The 19,487-nt window shown below is 39.2% G+C and overlaps 1 protein-coding gene across 3 annotated transcripts in view; it reads left to right on the forward strand.

Moving 5' to 3' along the window:
• The first annotated feature begins 991 nt into the window (after positions 1–991).
• LOC140728431 (endoplasmic reticulum junction formation protein lunapark-A-like) overlaps positions 992–19,487 on the forward strand; it is a 74,078-nt gene continuing 55,582 nt past the window's right edge. Inside the window, exons 1-4 of one of the 3 annotated variants that reach the window (XM_073047149.1) lie at positions 992–1,119; positions 1,503–1,554; positions 2,003–2,101; positions 11,737–11,778. In XM_073047149.1, the coding sequence (XP_072903250.1) occupies positions 2,075–2,101; positions 11,737–11,778 (69 nt within the window). In that variant the 5' untranslated portion in view covers positions 992–1,119; positions 1,503–1,554; positions 2,003–2,074. Of the gene's footprint in view, positions 1,185–1,225; positions 1,316–1,502; positions 1,555–2,002; positions 2,102–11,736; positions 11,779–19,487 lie in introns of those variants that run through there. The other 2 variants (XM_073047150.1, XM_073047151.1) reach the window with 2 other exon arrangements.

Genomic DNA, 19,487 nt, shown 5'->3' on the forward strand with positions numbered 1-19,487 from the left:
AGGTAACAAACAGGAGCGTTTGTGTAGTTCAAGATCATTAAAGACATTTCGTTTAGGCCAAAAAGTTTTAAGTTATTTTCTTGTATAAGTAAGTCAAGAAAGTCAAAATAAATCCTTTGATTTAAGAGGTTACCTCATTATAGAAAAAAACATAATCAATGAAAATAACTTGATAAATAAGCATTTATTGACAAATTCAAACTTTACAAGGAAACTTTCTTCTCAAGCATCGCTAAAATTCGACAACTTATGAGGGACTATTCTTACCTATACTTATAGTGGAATCACTAATTGCAATACATCTAAGGCAAATGATTAAATAAATCTGCCTCGTCTAAAATAAAATAACAAGTACCGGAGTTAGGTGGATGAAAGTACATCTATGGAAACTTAACTATCAAAATGCAACATCCATAACGTCGCTATAGCTGGAATAACATCCAATCTTGTATTTTCATATCTATTGAAATAGAAACGTTATTAGGAACAAATAATAGGAATATAGAAAATAATATATATATAAGTTGTGACATTAAAACTAAGCAAACGTTTCGTTTGGCACTAACAATATCTTAAAATCAACTGTCCCATTGAAAATGTCCAAAGAGTTGCATCTATTGTTGCTAAAAATATTAAGACTTTCAAGTAAATATTTCAATATTGTGTACATAACAATTTGAACAAATGCGACATGACAACCGAGCTACCAATCTGAATTAAGATAACTTTCAATTATTTATCGTTGACTTTCCAATAACTCAGGCATCGAGGTAACAATGGCGAAATTGTTATTACAAAGCAATATTCAATTAAGCATTGTAGGTTGAAAATGTAGTTATTTACTTTGCAATTAAGAATTTACAATCATAGTTGATTTTATAACTACAGTGCTTTTATAGCTGGCATTAGACATTCGATAAATGTATTTAATAGTGAATTTGTCTTCTTTCCTCTGTGCCTTACCCTCACTCCTGCGCTTTGTGTCTTTCAGTTAATCCAAACCCACTCGTGTCACGTGGCACAGCGTGTGGGTGAAAGGTCAGGACGCTCCGGCTGGTTGCGCGCCGTGTGTCTGGCAGCGCTGCTTTTGGCGGTGGAGGAAGTAGTTTCCAGTTCCAGGTGAGTGAATTGCTGCAGCGGAGGGGTTGCTTTGGCCTGATTAAGCAGGCTCGGCGGGATGGATGGTAATTGTTATGAAGTGCCAGTGTGCGACTAGCGGTTTTATCAGTGACGTGTTTGCAGGAAGATAGGCCTGAGCGGAGAGTTTCTCCTTTTCGGGTAGGGCCCGGTGCTACCACCGACACTGCAGGAGAATGTGAGCGTTGTTCTGCCTTATACCGGCCCGAGGGTCTCCAGGCCTGTAGATGCTTTTATTGTCTAAGTCTGTGGCTGGCAAAAATGCTTGAGGCCCTTTTTGTGCTTGCAGATTGATAAGAGCAGTTTACGTAGTATCCTGCACCGTTACATTTTTTGTTAATGCCTAGTTTATTTTTTTATTTCAGATTCATGGCAAATAGATTATAAAGATATGTGAAACCTTCAGGCGATTCTAAGGTAGGAGCGAATATTTTGGCGTTTTCTCCCGATTTTAATCCCTCAGTGAACACTGCTACAGTAGTATCGTTTATTTTACTGAGGCTCATCTGAGCTCGGTGTGTTTTTTTAATTGCTTGTACTATTGCTATGCTGGAGAATACTTCAAAGCACTTAATTAGCTTGAACTAATTTCTGCTACTTTTAAGTTCACAAAAGGAGCTATATAAATTACTGTTTCTTATTGGTCTGGGGAAAACGGGGTAACCTTAAAGTATAGATAGAAAATTTTGCTAACAATCATGAAACTTATCTATTTATATTTGACAGCATTGTATTAACTGAGGTTCCATTAAAACATTTTTAAAACAAGCTTTCAGAATGTGACTAAAGCTGAAATGATATGTAGACTATGTGTATGCATTGTATTAGATTGTTTACTTGACAGATGAATTTGGTAATTTTACAGGTTTCAAGTTATTTGTGCTGTCTGATAAATTGATCAGATTATCCAAATCGCAGCTAATTTGAGTAAACCGACATGGGTGTGATGCTTTCTTGTTGGAGGGTAAGTGAGCAATTACATTATGGTTCAAATAAGATCTTTGAGTTTTAGAACAAACCAGGGAATGAATGTAATTATCTAATGATTTTGAAAAGTGAAAATTATGGCATGGAAGTGAATGTCAAGTAAATTGTTAGTATTTAAAATCTCTTGCCTTATTAAAGCCAATATTGTTACAATTTAAAAGAAGAATCAAGGTTGTATATAGTATATATATTTTGATAATGTACTTTGAAGTACAGAAGGTATGGCACACAGGAGAAAAACTTCTTGCCAATAATCTCTTAGTGATTACTCTTCCTTGTCACGAGGAACTAATATTCTTTAAATTGTTTGTAGAAATAAATTAACTTTCAAGTTAATCTTGTGAATCCTTTGGAAGTTCAATGCAGTTTCAGACCAACCTGCAGAACAACTGATATGTTCCCAATTGCCTGTTAAATCCAGGAAAATATTAGAGGGGATATGAGAGAAATTAACACTTTTACATGATTTTCATTGATTGGATGGCGATCTTGCATTCTGTCTGTCTGTGGAAGGAGTAAGCCAAGTACAAGTGCCCCACAAAATTTGAGGCCTTAAGGTTTCTTCACAATGGATGACTAAAACTATCCCTCTGTATTGGTTGGAAGGTAGACCTACAAATTAGGGTTTATATATTTTTTGGATGTCAATTCAAGTAGAGACACAGTACATAATGGTGGCAAGAATGAGTATTAGGAAGGTAGAGAACGTAGTTGGGGAAATCAACACATTATGCACTATATCTCTACTTGAACTGACGTCCAAAAAAGAACTGATTAAGACTTTTTAACCGCTTGTCTCTGGACAAAGTCTTGACTTTCCAAAGCAAACGTCACTGATCTTAACAGATTGACATCATTTCATACACTGAAAATGTTCTTCTGTTTAGTGACCTGTCATAAATAATTATTAAGGAAAGCATTAATCTCAGAGACAGTTAGCACTTTGATAGTCATCTTTTGCAAAGTTGCAAGCATCAGATTAGCATGGGTTTCAATGCGCAAATGCTTCCTCTGGATAAGTGTTCTGCATTGTGACTGTGACTTACAGTAGGAAATCAAGATACAGATTTACAATGTAATTGTAAAATCTGACTGATCTACTTATTGAGGGTCTGATGAGGACTAAAGTACAATGATATCTCTAGAATATCCTGTGTAGCACGTGGGAAGATTGCCACATTAATGGCAGCATTCTCACCAAAACATTGTTTGTGTGCATCAGGTTTTCATTTCCCCAGAAATACCCTACACTTCCAGTTTGTCCAGTGTCACTGATCCTAATGGTGATGAGCAGGAATGGTAAAAGGATACACTGTAAGTGCATCAGGTGAAAGTATGTGCAGGCATCAAAAACTAATACTAATCAGACAGAGGTTCGCTTCAGGAAGAGTGCAGTCTTTAAATCTGACAGGGTATTACAGCACAGAAAGGCTCTTTGGCCCATCTAGTCCATGCCAAATTATTATTCAGCCTAGTTCCATCAACCTGCTTTTGGGTCATAGCCCTCCATATCTCTTCCATCCATGTCCTTGACCAAACTTCCCTTGAATGTTCAAATTGAACCCACATCCAGCACTTCAGCTGGCAGCTCATTCCACACTCTCACCACATTCAGAATTAAGTTCTCTCTCATGTTCACCTTAAATATTTTACCTTTCGCCATTAACTTGTAGCTTCTAGTTCCAGTCTCGCCCAACCTCAGTGGGAAAAGCCTCTTTGCATTTACACTAGCTATATCCCTCATAATGTTGTATACCTCTATCAAATCTCCCCTCATTCTCCTACATTCCCGAGAATAAAATCTTAACCTATTCAGCGTTTCCCTGTAACTCAGGTGCTGAAGTCCTACCAATGTCCTTGTAAATTTTCTCTGCACTCTTTCAGTCTTACTGATATCTTTCCTGTAGGTTGGTGACCAGAACTGCACAATATTCTAAATTAGGTCTCACCAACCTCTTGTACAACCTCAACAAGAGAGAAGATGAGACAAGAACAAACTCCCAGCCATTGGGGAACTGGCCTATCAAGAAATGTCAGTAGCTTCTCTGTCAGTGCATTACTGTAGCACGAAACACCCAAGTCTTCTCTGACCTATGAGTAAATTTGCTATTGAGGTTGTCCTTGAATTGAGAGTTTGTTGATTAAAGCATTATAGCAAAATCTGAAGAATAGTTTAAAATTGTATTGTTGCCAAGCACTGAGTATTTGAGAATTTGGTTATAGATTTTCTTCAAAAAAAAAATTCACAAGTGCGGAATTGAGTTTTTATGCTAAAGAACTTCATGTCTTCGTATTTGCAGATTTGTGTCGGTATCAATTGTGGACATTACTAGGACCCGTTGGTTCCCAAACATTAAAAATGGGTTGAGCTTGTGTTCCTTCTGGTAGTAATTTTAACTTGAGCTTACTATAAAGAAAAAAAACATTAATTTTATTTTAGGAAGAAAGATTTGACCCACAATTCAGCATTTTAAGGAAAAAAAAGCTCCTATGGAGTTAAAATAGGTCAGGAATCTTAAAAAGACTGAGGTTTTGTACAAGAGATTGATTGCCTGAAGAAATACTTTTTAATACCGGATCTAGGGTAAGTTTTGCAAGCTATCTGAGGTAGAGATCAAATTAAACTTGTCTACTGGAGGGAGGAGCCTCTTAAGTTTACATGTAGAAGCTAATTCATTAAAGGTCAATACTTCCTTGCACAGTTTATTGAAGTTGCAGCAGTGATTGTGATTTTTTTTTGTTCTTAAGAGTAGCTTGGCTGAAGGTTAAATGGCTGAAACTTCATGATGGCTTGTTTGTAGCTTCCAGCAGTTTTTGCAGATCTGGAATCTGAACATATCTGCATATTGGCTTGATGCAACTGGAATATAGTAGACTTGCATATGTATGATAGCAGCACTGAAATAGCTGAACAATCAACTAAATTGAATCAAATACATTACATTAAAACAGAATTGCATACATTTGGAAATCATCAATGTCTACACTGGATTTGAAAAGACTGCTATTATCAATCCTGCAAAGCTCTCCTTGAAGAATGATTTAATGACCAGTGTCTAAATTAGAAGACCTGTCCCAAAGACCATTCAAACAGCAGCTTAGCACAGCTGTATTTCAAAAAAAAATATTTTAGCAAACAATCCATCACAGTTCCTTGTGCTATACAGACCTACTAGCAGCAGCATTAGTAATATATAGATGGAAAAAATAACTACGTGTGCAGCCTTTCAACATTCATGAAGCTTCACCACATTCATGAAACTTCACAACATTGTTGTGAAGTGTCATTGCATCAGGCCCATTGCAGGTAAAGAAACCTGATTACGGCCACAAATTTCCTACCCAAAAGTTCTCCAAAATAGCCTTCGCTAGAATATTTTCTGCATTTCCAGATCCTGGAAGGTCAAGAGCAGTTAGCTTTTGTCATATCTCTCTTTATATAAAAAAAAACAATAGATTTCATTTCTCTAGTACATCTAAAAGTGTTTTTGCTTTAGAAATTTCAAGCTTTGAGTTAATTGATTTGCTACTATCATAGAAATATTATTGTCAGTTACAAATTAATGCAACACATTCATTTGGTGTGTGCAGTCTCTTGCAGAGGGCTTTTCACTTTTTTCACTTCTGTGACATTGTTGTATGTACTGTATCTTGCCTGCCCCTCCCATTTTCTGCCTTCTTTCCATGATTCTTTGGTCACTTATCTGTCTTTACCAGCATTCACCCTTTGCTATTGCACAGGAAGGTATTGCAGGGGATGCAACAACTGCCCTTCTCTTTTTTTTTGTTCTTGCTATGAAGGGCTCCAACACTTTTTGCTAAGGTCTGAGCAATTTGCATGCACTTCCAGTTTAGCATACTACATTTGTTGCTTGCAATGTGGTCTCCTCTTCATAGGAGAAACCAGGTGTAGATTGGTTGACTCATCTGCTGAATACGTCCACTGTCTATTCACAAAGACGACCCTGTGCTTTTCTCCTACATCATCTTGCCCTTTCTAAATTCTCGGTTCATACTTGACTTCAGCGTGTCTAGCTGAAATTGACCGACACATTTAAATTAAATATTTTTATTTTTTCTCTTTCTGTATCTCTATTTATATTGGTGTCATTATTGTTAAGCATACATTTCTAGTGTTTAAATTTAATTGCCCAAGAAATTTTAAATATGTTGTTACAATTTTGGTGATTGATATTTTCCCTGGTCTTTGCAACACTGACCATTTTGAAAGTCTCATTCACATCCTTGCTTACTGTTGATTGATTTCCATTCTCCCTCTCCAGTCTTCCTTGTTCTTCACCTTGTAAACTTGGTTTAGACAAGGCCCTGCTGATGTTACCCTAACTTGCACTTTGTATTGTTCACCCATTCACTTTATCTACCATGTGAGGTAATGTCTTTATTTAAAATTCTCATCACTTCCGAATTCTTTTGTGGCTTTATGCCAAAAGCACCGGTGCTGTAAAGCAATTGAGCTAACCACGATGCTGAAGCAGATTGAGTTTAAACTCATCAGACTTGGATGTTGTTTTGTTCAGATACAAACTATTTCGAAGGTTGTGAAGGGTAGATGTTGAAGGACTACTTTTTTCCAGCTGAAATTCAAAAGTTAGGGAGTGGGGCAGAGCAATGGAGGATTTGATGGGACAAGTAGATCACGGATTCAATATATAGTATCAGTCATTCTTCACGCTTGGTTATGAATCTTTTTGAGGAATTTCTGTTTCCAAGAGGGATGTGGATGTTTTTATTGAGTAAATTCAAAGCTGAGGTGGCAAGAAATCAAGTGATTGCACAGGAATTAGATTACATAAAGAACCAGATATGATATGGAATAGAGGAGCTGGTTCAAGGGACTGCTACTGTTACTTCTGCCTATCTTTAAAGCTTTCTCTAATACCTCTCTGGGTATCAAATTTTGTATGATAAAGTTCTGCTGCTGCACCATAGGGCATTTTTACTGTGTTGGGATGGCATATGAATATGACATGAAAACACAAGTTAAAGGAGGAGCAGATTACCCAGCCCGTCAGGCTTGTTATGCCATTCAACAAAATCATGATTGATCTTTGACTCTCAGTGAATGAATCTCTAGAGCCTGCAGAAGTAGAAAATTTAAAGGTTCACTATTTTTTTAAGTGAATCATTATCTCCTCTTCTCGGAGTTGAATAGTCTCTCCTTAGTTCCAGATTGACTGCAAACTCTCAACTTAGTTTATTGTCATTCAACTGTACATGGGTGTATAGCTAAATGAAATAATGTTCCTCTGGGACCAAGGTGCAAAATGAATAAATACATCACATAAAATAATAGTAGTAGGCCTCCGTTAGTCTCGATAGACCATGGATTTGCACCTTGGAAAGTTTCCAGGGTGCAACCCTGGGCAAGGTTTTTTTTTAAATGGAAGACCGGCAGTTGCCCAAGCTGCAAGTCTCCCCTCTCCACGCCACCAATGTTGGCCAAGGGAAGGGCATTAGGACCCATACAGCTTGGCACCGGTGTCGTCGCAGAGCAATGTGTGGTTAAGTGCCTTGCTCAAGGGCACACATGCAACCTCAGCCAAGGCTCGAACTAGCGACCTTCAGATAACTAGACGAACGCCTTTATCACTTGGCCACGCGCCAACACACATAAAATAATAACACAATAATATTGACATAATTAAATTCTGTAGATGTACAAGTTGACATAAAATGTATATACAAAATATAGTTAAATATACAACAATGTAATGCAACTGGGGCTGTCATAAATAATATGTACTAGGTGGTAGCATACTTTTACTATGTGATAAAAGTCTCTCAGCCTGGGAGAAGAGAACAAAAATAAGGGAAAAAGTGAGGTTGTGTACCATTCATTGCCATTCAGAAATCTGATGGCAGAGGGAAGGAAGCTGTTCCTGAAGCATTGAATATGTCTTCAGGCTCTTGTACCACCACCTTGATGGTAGCAATGAGAAGGGGGCATGTCCTGGATGATGGTCCTTAACGATGGATACCGACTTTTTGAGGCATTGTCTTTTGAAGGTGTTTTCAGTGCTAGGGAGTCTAGTGCCCATGATGAAGCTGGCTGCGTTTACAATTTTCTGCAGCTCTTTCCGATCCTTTGCAGTGGAACCTCCATACCAGATGGAGATGTAACTAGTTGGAAAGTTCTCAACCGTACATCTGTAGAAATTCACGCGTCTTTGACGTACCAAGTCTCCTCAACTTCCTAATGAAATATAGCTGCTGTCTTGTTTGAAATTGTTGGTTCCAGGTTAGACCTTCAGAGATGTTGACACCCAGGAAGTTGAAACTCCTTGAAACCCTTTCCACTCTTTATCTCTCAGTGTGTGTTCTCCCTTGACTTTCCCTTTCTGAAATCCACCATCAATTCCTTGATCCTAATAACTCTGAATACAACGTTATGACCCCACTAAATCGGATGATCTGTCTCACACCGGTATGTCTCCTCGTCACCATCTGAAATTCTGCCAACAACGGTTGTCATCGGCAAATTTATAGATGACGTTTGAGCTGTGCGTAGCCATGCAGTCATGGATGTAGAGAGATTGGGAGCTAAGCACACATCCTGGAGGTGTGGGTATTGATTGTCAGTGAGAAGGAGATGTTATTTCTGATCTGCACTGACTGTGGTCTCCCAAAAAGGAAGTCTGTTGTAGGAGGAGGTGCAAAGGCTCAGGCTTTAGTTTGTTGATTAGTACTGAGGGTATGATCGAGTTGAACACTGATTCTAATTAATAAACAACAGCATGACATAGGTATTGCTATTATCCAATGATTTAGGCAAAGTGGAGAGCCAGTGAGATTATATCTGCTGTATACATACTGTGGTGATAGGCAGATTGCAGCAGGTTCGGCTTCCTTGTTTAGGCAGGAGTTTATTTTGGCAACCTCTTGAAATACTTCATCACAGTAGATGTGAGTGCAACTGGGCGAAAGTCATTGTGTCAGCTCTCCCTGCTCTTCTTCAGCACTGATATGATTTTCGTCCTTATTGAAACAGATGAGAACCTCTGACTAGGCTAATGAGAGATTAAGTAATGTCCTTGAACACTCCCACCTGTTGCTTGGCACAAGTTTTCACTGCTCTACCAGGTACACCAGCAAGGCCTGATGCCTTCTTGTTGTAAGAAATCCTTAACCTGTACTAAAATCTTGCAATAAAAGCCAACGTACTATTTACTTTTCTATCTCATTGCACCTTTAATAGTAACCACTGTTGATGTGTAGAAAGAAGCCCTTTTCATTTCAGCCATGCCCAGTTACTCAGTATTTAAACAAAAATGCTGAGTTTTCCCCCCAGTGTATAACCTTACAATGTTTCTACCTTATAGTCAGTCGGCCAAGTTGTTGCCTGCTCACTTCACCTGTCATCCCTTTTGAAGCTCTTGATCCATGCTGGTTCAAAGTAAATTTATTACTAAAGTACAAATACTACCTTGATAATTCTTTTTCCAGCAGGCATTTACTGGAAAAATAAAGAAATATAATAGAATCTATGAAAAAAAATACATAATGACTGACAAATAACCAATGTGCAAAAGAAGACAGACTATAAATAAAAATAATGCTAAGAACATAAATTGTAAAGAGTCCTTGAAAGTGAGTCTGTAGGTTTTAGAACTGGCTCAGAATAGTGTTGAATAAAGTTATCCACACCATTTCAAGAGTTCAGTGGTTCTAGGGTAATAACTATTCCTGAACCATGTGATGTGGGATTTAAGGCTTCTGCACCTCCTGCCTGATGGTTGTAGTGAGAAGGGAGCATGGCTTGGATGGTAGGGGTCTTTGATAGTTGCTGCTTTCTTGTGGAGGATCTCCGTATAAATATATTCTGTACAAACACGAGAAAATCAGCAGATGCTGGCTATCCAAGTAACACACACGAAGTACTGCAGGCTGTCTGTTGCTCCCAGAGTGGCCTTCCGTATATCAGTGAGATCTGCGAGACTGCTTCGCTGAGCACCTATGCTCCATCTGACAGAAAAAGTGAGATCTGTCAGTGGCCACCCATTTCAATTCTTAGCTTCCCATTCCCATTCCAACACATCAGTCCATGGCTGCCGCTACTGCTGTGATGAGGCCCCACTTGGGTTGGAGGAGCAATAGCTTATATTCTCTCTAGGTAGCCTCCAACCTGATGGCATGAACATTGATTTCTCAAACCTCTTGTAATTGCCCCCCACCTCACCACACTCAGAGGGGAAGGCTTTTAAAGGAATTCAATAGAAGTAACTTCCTTACACAGAGTAGAGATTACCTGGAATGAACCACTAGAGGAAGTGGTTGAGGCAGGTACAATTACAATTCTTTAAGGGCATTTGGACAGTTCCATAGAGGAAAGGGGCTGAGAGGTTTATGGACCAAATGTGGGCACCTGGGACTAGTGGGGAAGGTCCTCTGGTTGGCATTGACAAATGTGGCAGAATGGCATTATTTTAACTGTATGACAGTAAAAAAAAAATCCAGCACTTGAAATTTGTTGCCTAACTTTCTGATTTTCCACACGATTTGATTTACTGCTAATAATACCCAGAATCATCCTTTCTTGTGTTAACATCATACATTTTCTGGTGCACAGTGAGTTTGAGGAGCAGGAAAATGTACAAGCACTCTCATACTCAGGCTGCAAACCTACCTGCTTTCCAGATGCTAAGCTCCAGTTCCAAGACTGGCCCGTGGTCTGGACCACTGTCGCGATCACACTCTAAATCCCTGACTCTGGCTGCATGCTTCTGTTGTATTCTGAACTCCTGGGTCACATTCTAGACAATTGGGCATCTGTGGAATTCATTGCTACAGACGACTGTGGAGATTAAGTCATTGCGTATATTTAAAGCAAAGGTTGATAAGTTCTAATTAGTAAGGACATCAAAGATGATGGGGAGAAGGCATGAGAGTGGGTTTGAAAGGGATAATAAATCAGCCATGAAGGAATGGTGGATCAGAGTCAGTGGGCCAAATGTGCTAATTCAGATCTTGTGTCAAATAGTCTTATGGAATTGTAAGGATTTCTGAATAATTGAATGCTGAATTGTCAGTCTTTAACATCCTAAATACAAAATAAATCCATGCAGGTGTTCTCAGGGAAACACATCAGTCTTTTTGATGGCAGCTCCATCTTGGGTTTTAGTTTTACAAGCTTTTCACTTAAGAGCTTTTATTGTGCCATCTCTGTTCATTTTTCCCTTTTCTATCCTTGTGAGTGATAAACATAGTGTTAAAGTGAAATCTAGGTCTGACATCAAGAATTAACATTCATAAGTAATACTTGCTGTTTTTTAGTTGTCAACTTGTTATCATAGAAACAAACTTTTCATATAAACTTTTCACTTGTGTCATCTACTATTAGCTTTATAAAGTTTGTATTATCATTATGTATTAATAATACTTCTATGTATTTTTTATTCTATTCCATCACAAAATGATTGTATCTTAATCATTGGGTGATTTGCTATTATACCCAAGCCTGCTGGTGAGTGGTCCCACCCAGTGTAAAAGAAACATAAACTTTTATAGTGTTGAACTAGAATATTTATCTTGTGAAAACTATTATATAAACATGTACTTTTGTATTTTTTACATTTCTTTTTATCTTTAATTCAGGCGAAGCCTTCCACTGTAGAAATATTGGAAAAAATTGACAAGGTACCATCTTTCATGTTTTTCATTCAAATGGTGTAAATGTGAAAAAGTTGTGGTATAGTGGCTGCTAAGTGACAAACCGTCCAGATCCTGGAATTCAAATCACAACCAACAATTTGCAGTCTGTCACTAATTTGGTATTCAAACAAAATTAAGTAATGAAGTCCACAAAAATAGTTGACTTAATAACAACAAAACAAGATTTGGTTCACTGATATCTTCTGGGAAGGTGATTTGCTCTCCTTGCACAGCCTAGCCTAAATGAAGAGACTGGGGAAGAGGAGGTTGGCTCACAATTAGAGAAAGCTTATAGACAGTGCAAGAGGGAAGATAAGCAGGTGACAGAGAAGGGATGTGCTCAGACCGAAGATTTGAGATGCGTCTATTTTAACGCAAGGAGTGTTGTGAACAAAGCAGATGAGCTTAGAGTGTGGATCAGTACTTGGAGCTGTGATGTGGTGGCCATTACAGAGACTTGGATGGCTTGGGGGCAGGAATGGTTACTTCAAGTGCCAGACTTTAGATGTTTCAGAAAGGACAAGGAGGGAGGCAAAAGAGGTAGGGGCGTGACACTGTTGATCAGAGATAGTGTCACGGCTGCAGAAAAGGTGGACGCTGTGGAGGGATTGTCTACGGCGTTTCTGTGGGTGGAGGTTAAGAACAGGAGTGGGTCAATAACTTTACTGGGTGTTTTTTATAGACAGCCCAATAGTAACAGGGATATCGAGGAGCAGATAGGGAAACAGATCCTGGAAAGGTGTAATAATAACTGAGTTGTCATGATGGGAGATTTTAATTTCCCAAATATCAATTGGCATCTGCCTAGAGCAAGGGGTTTAGAGGGGGTGGAGTTTGTTAGGTGTGTTCAGGAAGGTTTCTTGGCACAATATGTAGATAAGCCTACAAGAGGAGAGGCTGTACTTGATTTGGTATTGGGAAATGAACCTGGTCAGGTGTCAGATCTCTCAGTTGGAGAGCATTTTTGAGATAGTGATCATAATTCTATCTACCTTAGCATTGGAGAGAGTTAGGAACAGACAAGTTAAAGAAGTGCTTAATTGGAGTAAAGGGAATTATGAGGCTATCAGGCAGGAAATTGGAGCCTTAAATTGGAAACACATTTTCTCAAGGAAAAGTACGGAAGAAATGTGGCAAATATACAGGGGATATTTGTGTGGAGTTCTGTATAGGTACGTTCCAATTTGACAGGGAAGTTATGGTAGGGTACAGGAACTGTGGTGTACAAAGGCTGTAATAAATCTAGTCAAGAAGGAAAGAAAAGCTTAAAAAGGTTCAGAGAGCTAGGTAATGTTAGAGATCTAGAAGATTATAAGGCTAATAGGAAGGAGCTTAAGAAGATTAGGAGAGCCATAAGGGGCCATGAGAAGGCCTTGGGGTTTTTTCCTTAATCCTGCCCACCAAGGCATTCCATAAGTATGTGAAGAACAAGAGGATAAGATGTGAAAGAATAGAACCTATCAAGTGTGACAGTGGGATAGTGTGTATGGAACTGGAGGAAATAGCAGAGGTACTTAATGAATACTTTTACTATGGAAAAGGATCTTGGTGATTGTAGTGATGACTTTCAGCAGACTGAAAAGCTTGAGCATGTAGATATTAAAGAGAAGGATATACTGGAGCTTTTGGAAAGCATCAAGTTCGGTAAGTCGCTGGAACCGGATGAGATGTACTCCAGGCGACTGTGGGAGGCTAGGGAGGAGATTACTGAGCTTCTGGCGATGGTCTTTGCATCATCAAAGAGGGGAGAGGTTCCGGAGGATTGGAGGGTTGTGGATGTTGTTCCTTTATTCAAGAAAGGGAGTAGAGATAGCCCTGGAAATTATAGATCAGTGAGTCTTACCTCAGTGGTTGGTAAGTTGATAGGGAAGGTTTTGAAAGGCAGGATTTATGAACATTTGGAAAGGTATAATATGATTAGGAGCAGTCAGCATGGCTTTGTCAAGGGCAGGTCATGCCTTACGAGCCTGATTGAATTTTTTGAGGATGTGGCTAAACACATTGAAGGAAGAGCAGTAGATGTAGTGTATATGGATTTCAGCAAGGCATTTGATAAGGTACCCCATGCAAGGCTTATTGAGAAAGTAAAGAGGCATGGGATCCAAGGGGACGTTGCTTTGTGGATCCAGAACTGGCTTGCCCACAGTAGGCAAAGGGTGGTTGTGGATGGATCATTTTCTGCATGGAGGTCAGTCACAAGTGGGGTGCCTCACGTATCTGTTCTGGGACCCTTACTCTTTGTGATTTTTAAAAATTTTATAAATGACCTGGATGAGGAAGTGGAGGGATGGGTTAGTAAGCTTGCTGATGACAAAGATTGGAGGTGTTGTGGATGGCGTGGAGGGCTGTCAGAGGTAACAGTGGGACATTGATAGGATACAAAACTGGGCTGAGAAGTTGCAGATGGAGCTCAACCCAGATAAGTGTGAGGTGGTTAATTTTGGTAGGTCAAATATGATGGCAGAATATAGTATTAATGGTAAGACTCTTGGCAGTGTGGAGGATCAGAGGGATCTTGGGGTCTGAGTCCATAGGATGCTCAAAGCAGCTGTGCAGGTTGACTCTGTGGTTAAGAAGGCGTATGGTGTATTGGCCTTCATCAATCATGGAATTGAATGCAGGAGCCAAGAGGTAATGTTGCAGCTATATAGGACCCTGGTCAGACCCCACCTGGAGTTCTGTACTCAGTTCTGGTCGCCTCACTACAGGAAGGTTGTAGAAGCCATAAAAAAGGGTGCAGAGGAGATTTACAAGGATGTTGCCTGGAGTGGGGAGCATGCCTTATGAGAATAGATTGAGTGAACTCGGCCTTTTCTCCTTGGAGTGACGGAGGATGAGAGGTGACCTGATAGAGGTATATAAGATGATGAGAGGCATTGATCATCTGGATAGTTAGAGGCTTTTTCCCAGTGCTGAAATGGTTACCACAAGGGGACACAGGTCTAAGGTGCTGGGGAGTAGGTACAGTGAAAATGTCAGGGATAAGTTTTTTTTACTAAGAGCGTGGTGAGTGCGTGAAATGGGCTGCCGGCAACGGTGGTGGAGGTGGATACGATAGGGTCTTCTAAGAGACTTTTAGATAGGTACATGGAGCTTAGTAAAGTAGAGGGCTATAGGTAAGCCTAGTATTTTTTAAGGTTGGGACATGCTCAGACAGCTTTGTGGGCTGAAGAGCCTGTATTGTGCTGTAGGGTTTCTATGTTTAAATGTGACTGCTGATCCACCTATGTGGTTGAGTTTGAAATGGCTTCAAGCAGACTACTTGAATAGAGAAGCAAGTCATTAGACCGTAAAATATAACAAAGTTCATAAATAAAATGTCACTTGTAGTTTGGGATTAGACCAACTCAGTTCAGTGGGCCCTCTTCAACCAGCCACCAAAATATACCAGAGAATATTGCTGGACATTTCCAGTTTTGAATTTGGAGATGATGTTTGATTTCAGCAGAAAGCATTGTTTTACATTCTTCAGTAAGTGATTGGGAGAGAAGCTTGTAACTATTGGGTTTTCACCAAAGAAATTGTACTGTTTCAGTACAGAAAACAAGACAAATAAGATTTTGTGTATGTGCAAATAAGAATAAGCTTTCAAGTTTTATTACTGTGCAGTATCCTATTGTTTAGACCCATCTTATCAATTAATGAGACATTAGTGCTCGAGCACAATTTAAACCAAAACATAGAGTAGTCAGAATGCAAACAGAATGCTGAAAAGAAGCTTGAAGCTTTGTGATTTAGTTTGCTGCCTGAATTTGCATTTGCTTTGTTAGTGCCAGTGAAGTGAGGTTGCAGCGACAGCTGATGTTTATTATAATAGCAGAGAATGCAATTTAACAGGTATAAAAATAGCTTCAGCCTCCTCTATTTATAATCTGAGGTGGAGCATACACAGATTCTGGGAGGAAACCCAAGTAATTATGAAGAACTCTGAATGTAGCTACACCTGAAATGCAGTTGCTCAGGGAGGATAAAAGGAAAGCCCATATGTCAGAATTGTTAGGATTTTTAGAAAGGTATATTGTCATAATCAGTTGAATTAAATGTCTTGTTTATGTGGTTATGAGTTTGTGATTAGTACTAAGTGGGGATGACAGAAAATAGTATTGTGGTTGGTTTGGTGATTATAGGATATTTGGTAATGTCTGGTGAATCAAGCTGGTTTTTGATTGCTGGTGAGAAGTAAGAAGGGGCAAATTGAAAGCGAGGATAGAGACTTTACAGTGAAAACCTTGGTGAAAGGGGAACAGTATATTCCTGGTTGGCACCCATCTGTCCAGAAGCACAATGGGTGATGATCATTATCACAAGCCTTGGAGGAAGGTTTGGACATCCTGAGACGTTCAGCTGTCAAGATCCCCTCCTGGCTTCACCAGTGTGGTCCAAAGGAAAGCTTATGAAGCAATATGTTTGACATCAGCTTGGCTGCAGGAGCTGCTGGAAGGATGTTCAATGACGTGCAGTTGCCTTAGGGGTTCCCCTCTGTATTTGCAGTCTGGGTTTACTTCCTTTCATCTCTCCCAAGGCTGCACACAAGGCAGTGCAGCTATTTACCCATAGCTGGGAATCTGGTTCATGAGTACCAGGGCTTGTCCAGCTTGGTGCTACGCATGCAGGGGCCAGACCTCCTCCCCATCCTCTGTAATTAAGCCTGAATTCAAAAGTTCTGTTTTCATGTGTTGCTGCAAGGAGGCACTACATGAGGCTTGCTGTTGGAGAGGCTACATACTAGCAGGGAGAGACTTACACATTCAACTCTGCTTTTCATAAGCCAGCAGTGGAGCTGAAAGTGAGAGTGACGAACACTACCATACCAGATGCATCACAACAACCATTTTGACATGAGTTTATTCCTAGAGAGAAGAATAATGGTTAAGCAGAATTTGGTGTTATTTGGAGTGCAAACAAGTACTTGAGCTTGCGTTCATGGAGAATGGAAAATGAGAGTTGGCCAGGAAGAATTAATTTGTTACCCATAGAGCCAAACCATGGGTGAAGTTTACATTAATAAGTATGCTGACACGGCGAGGCAGTGGCGTGGACTTCTTTGGAGTGGCTGTTCAGCTCAGGATATAAAACCACAGCATTGAAAACAATATGGATTGTGGCTAGGAAAGAAAACATTTTTGACAAGAACTCAATACACTGTTTAAGCTCACCAGAAATGGAAGTTGGAAAATAATTGAAATAGAATTAGATAAAGGGTTAATAGATGCCGCTGAAATTAAATATTCTCTTCCAGCTCTATGATTAGAACCTTGATGCAATATTTTCAGGGAGTTCATTTGTGAATGATAATAAGGATTAATATCTCTTTTGGGATTCAAGTTGACAGTAAGTGGAAAGCGAATAATTGAAGGAAAGTTTTTGAAAAAGGCTGGTAGTAAAAGATGGAGCCAGGCAAAGATGGCTCCATTCAGCTAGACAAAGGAGGATAATAGTATGATTAATTGTCAAAGGTCAGTGAGAGATCAAGAACAATGAACCATAGATGTACAACATGTTTAGAGAAAGTAATTTGTTCTTAACTATGGGTTCTTTTTAGTGTGGTGGTTGGGACAGGAATGTGACTGCATAGGTAGCAATAATGGATTTGGGTGGTGACATTTTCAAGAACTGTCAAAAGCAAGGAATGTTGGAGATGGTCTTCTGTGGTTTCAAATTGCAGCCTTGAGTCTTTTTTTCCAAAATAGAGAAGTGAAGAGGAAGGGCAAAAATAGAAGAGGGATTTTAAGCCCTTTGAGTGTAGACAACAGCTTAAACAATACACAATACTTCAGTCATTCATCATCAGATTTGGCCGGTCCATATCAAGTCTCTGTCCAATCTGGCAAAGCTGCTCACTAATCTTGGCTGTTCTCAGATTGGGAAAAAATAAATATTCTTTTCTTCACTATCAGGAACCAGTCTCTTGCTTCCACACAAGTGCAGGAAGCTTCTGACCTTGATTACCACTATAATTGAGATTATACAGCTGTCTTTAATTGTATTCTTCCTTCCTGTTTTTTAAATTTTCATGAAGGTTCAGGTATCTGAGGTAAACCCTTTTTTCTCCAATGTTTCTTTCTGCATTCTCACCTTCAAGTGCAACTGGTCACCACCTAGCTTCTGTACTCCCAAGTTTTTGAACTGCTGATTTATGTCCCTGCAACTTTGCTAATAATTGATGAAAGCAGTTGAGAATTTTGATATGGGATGAGGAAGAGAAGGAGTGAATAAAGATGAGTGAAAGAGTGTTAAGAAAATAAGCATGTGTGGATTGCATGTTACTATAATATGAAAGGCTAAAAGTGATGAAACCAGGAAGAACAGACTCAGCAGAATGCAATTGCAACACTGAATTTACAGTTTTCTAAAAACTATTTGTAATGTCTCTTTTGCAGACGAGAGGGCAATGTGTACTGAAGGAATGCAGAACAAGTCACTGAATTTGAAATGCATTGGAACAGAAAATAGTTCCTTTATACAAATTTCATTTTAGAGTTGATTAACCTGATGCATCTCCATTTTAGATTGTGATAGTGCTTCTGTTCTCCCTAATTTAAAAATGGTGCATTCACAATTGTGGTATCTGTCTTTTTTATTTTCATCCTTTTTTATCATGCTTGTCTTCATTGTCTGTTCTGTCTAGTTAAGTGCACTTACATTTATTAGAACATGTGCCAGTCTTTTAATCTACCCTAAGATCAATCTAACCCTTCCCTGTCATATACTCCTCTATAGTTCTTTCATCCATGAGCCCTTCTAAGTCTCTTAAATGTTCCTAATGTATCTGCCTCTATTTCTCACCCTGTTAGTGCATTCCATGCACTTGCAACTCTATCTATTTAAAAAAAAACTATCTCTTACATCTCCCCATACTTTTCTCTAATCACCTTAAAATTAATGACCTCTCGTATGAGCCATTGATACTCTCGCAAAAAGGTGCTGGCTGACCACTCTGTCTTTGCCTCCTATCACCATGTACACCTCTATCAAGTCACTTCTTCATCTTCCTTTGCTCCCTAGGAGATGAACCCTAGCTTGCTCAATCTTTCTTCATAAGACATGTTCTGTAATTGAGTCAACATCCTGGTAAATCTCCTCTGCACATTCTCTAAAGCCTCCACATCCTTCTTATAATGAGGTGACCAGAAATGAACATAATGTTTCAAGTGCGGTCTAAACAGAGCTCTCCAGTTTTATGGGCAAGCCAATTATAAATCCACACAGCTAAGTTTCTCTGGATCCTATGCCTCTTGAGTTTTTGAACAAGCCTACCAAGGGGAACCTTGTTAAATGCCTTACTAAAGTCCATATACACTACATCCCACTGCTCTACCATTATCAATTTGGTATGTCACTTCCTTGAAGTCAGTCAGGCTACTATCCCTAGTCAGGCTATGCTTCTCTAAATGCTTATAAATCCTGGAGAACTCTGTCCAATAATTTGCCCACTAATGATGTAAGAGTCCCTGTAATTCTCATTATTATCCCCATTACCTTTCTTGAACAAAGGAATAACATATGACATTCTCCAATCTTTTGGTAACACTCCTGTGAGGACATAAAGATCATTATCAAAAGTGTAATAATCTCTTCCCTCACTTCCTGTACTGATCTGAGGTATATCCTACCTGGCCCCAGGGACTTGTAATAAAGTTTTCCACAATTTCCGTTAGATCTTCTTAACCTTGACATGTTCCAGAATATTAGCC

This window comes from Hemitrygon akajei, chromosome 5 (assembly GCF_048418815.1).
Source record: "Hemitrygon akajei chromosome 5, sHemAka1.3, whole genome shotgun sequence".
NCBI classification, from domain to species: domain Eukaryota; kingdom Metazoa; phylum Chordata; class Chondrichthyes; order Myliobatiformes; family Dasyatidae; genus Hemitrygon; species Hemitrygon akajei.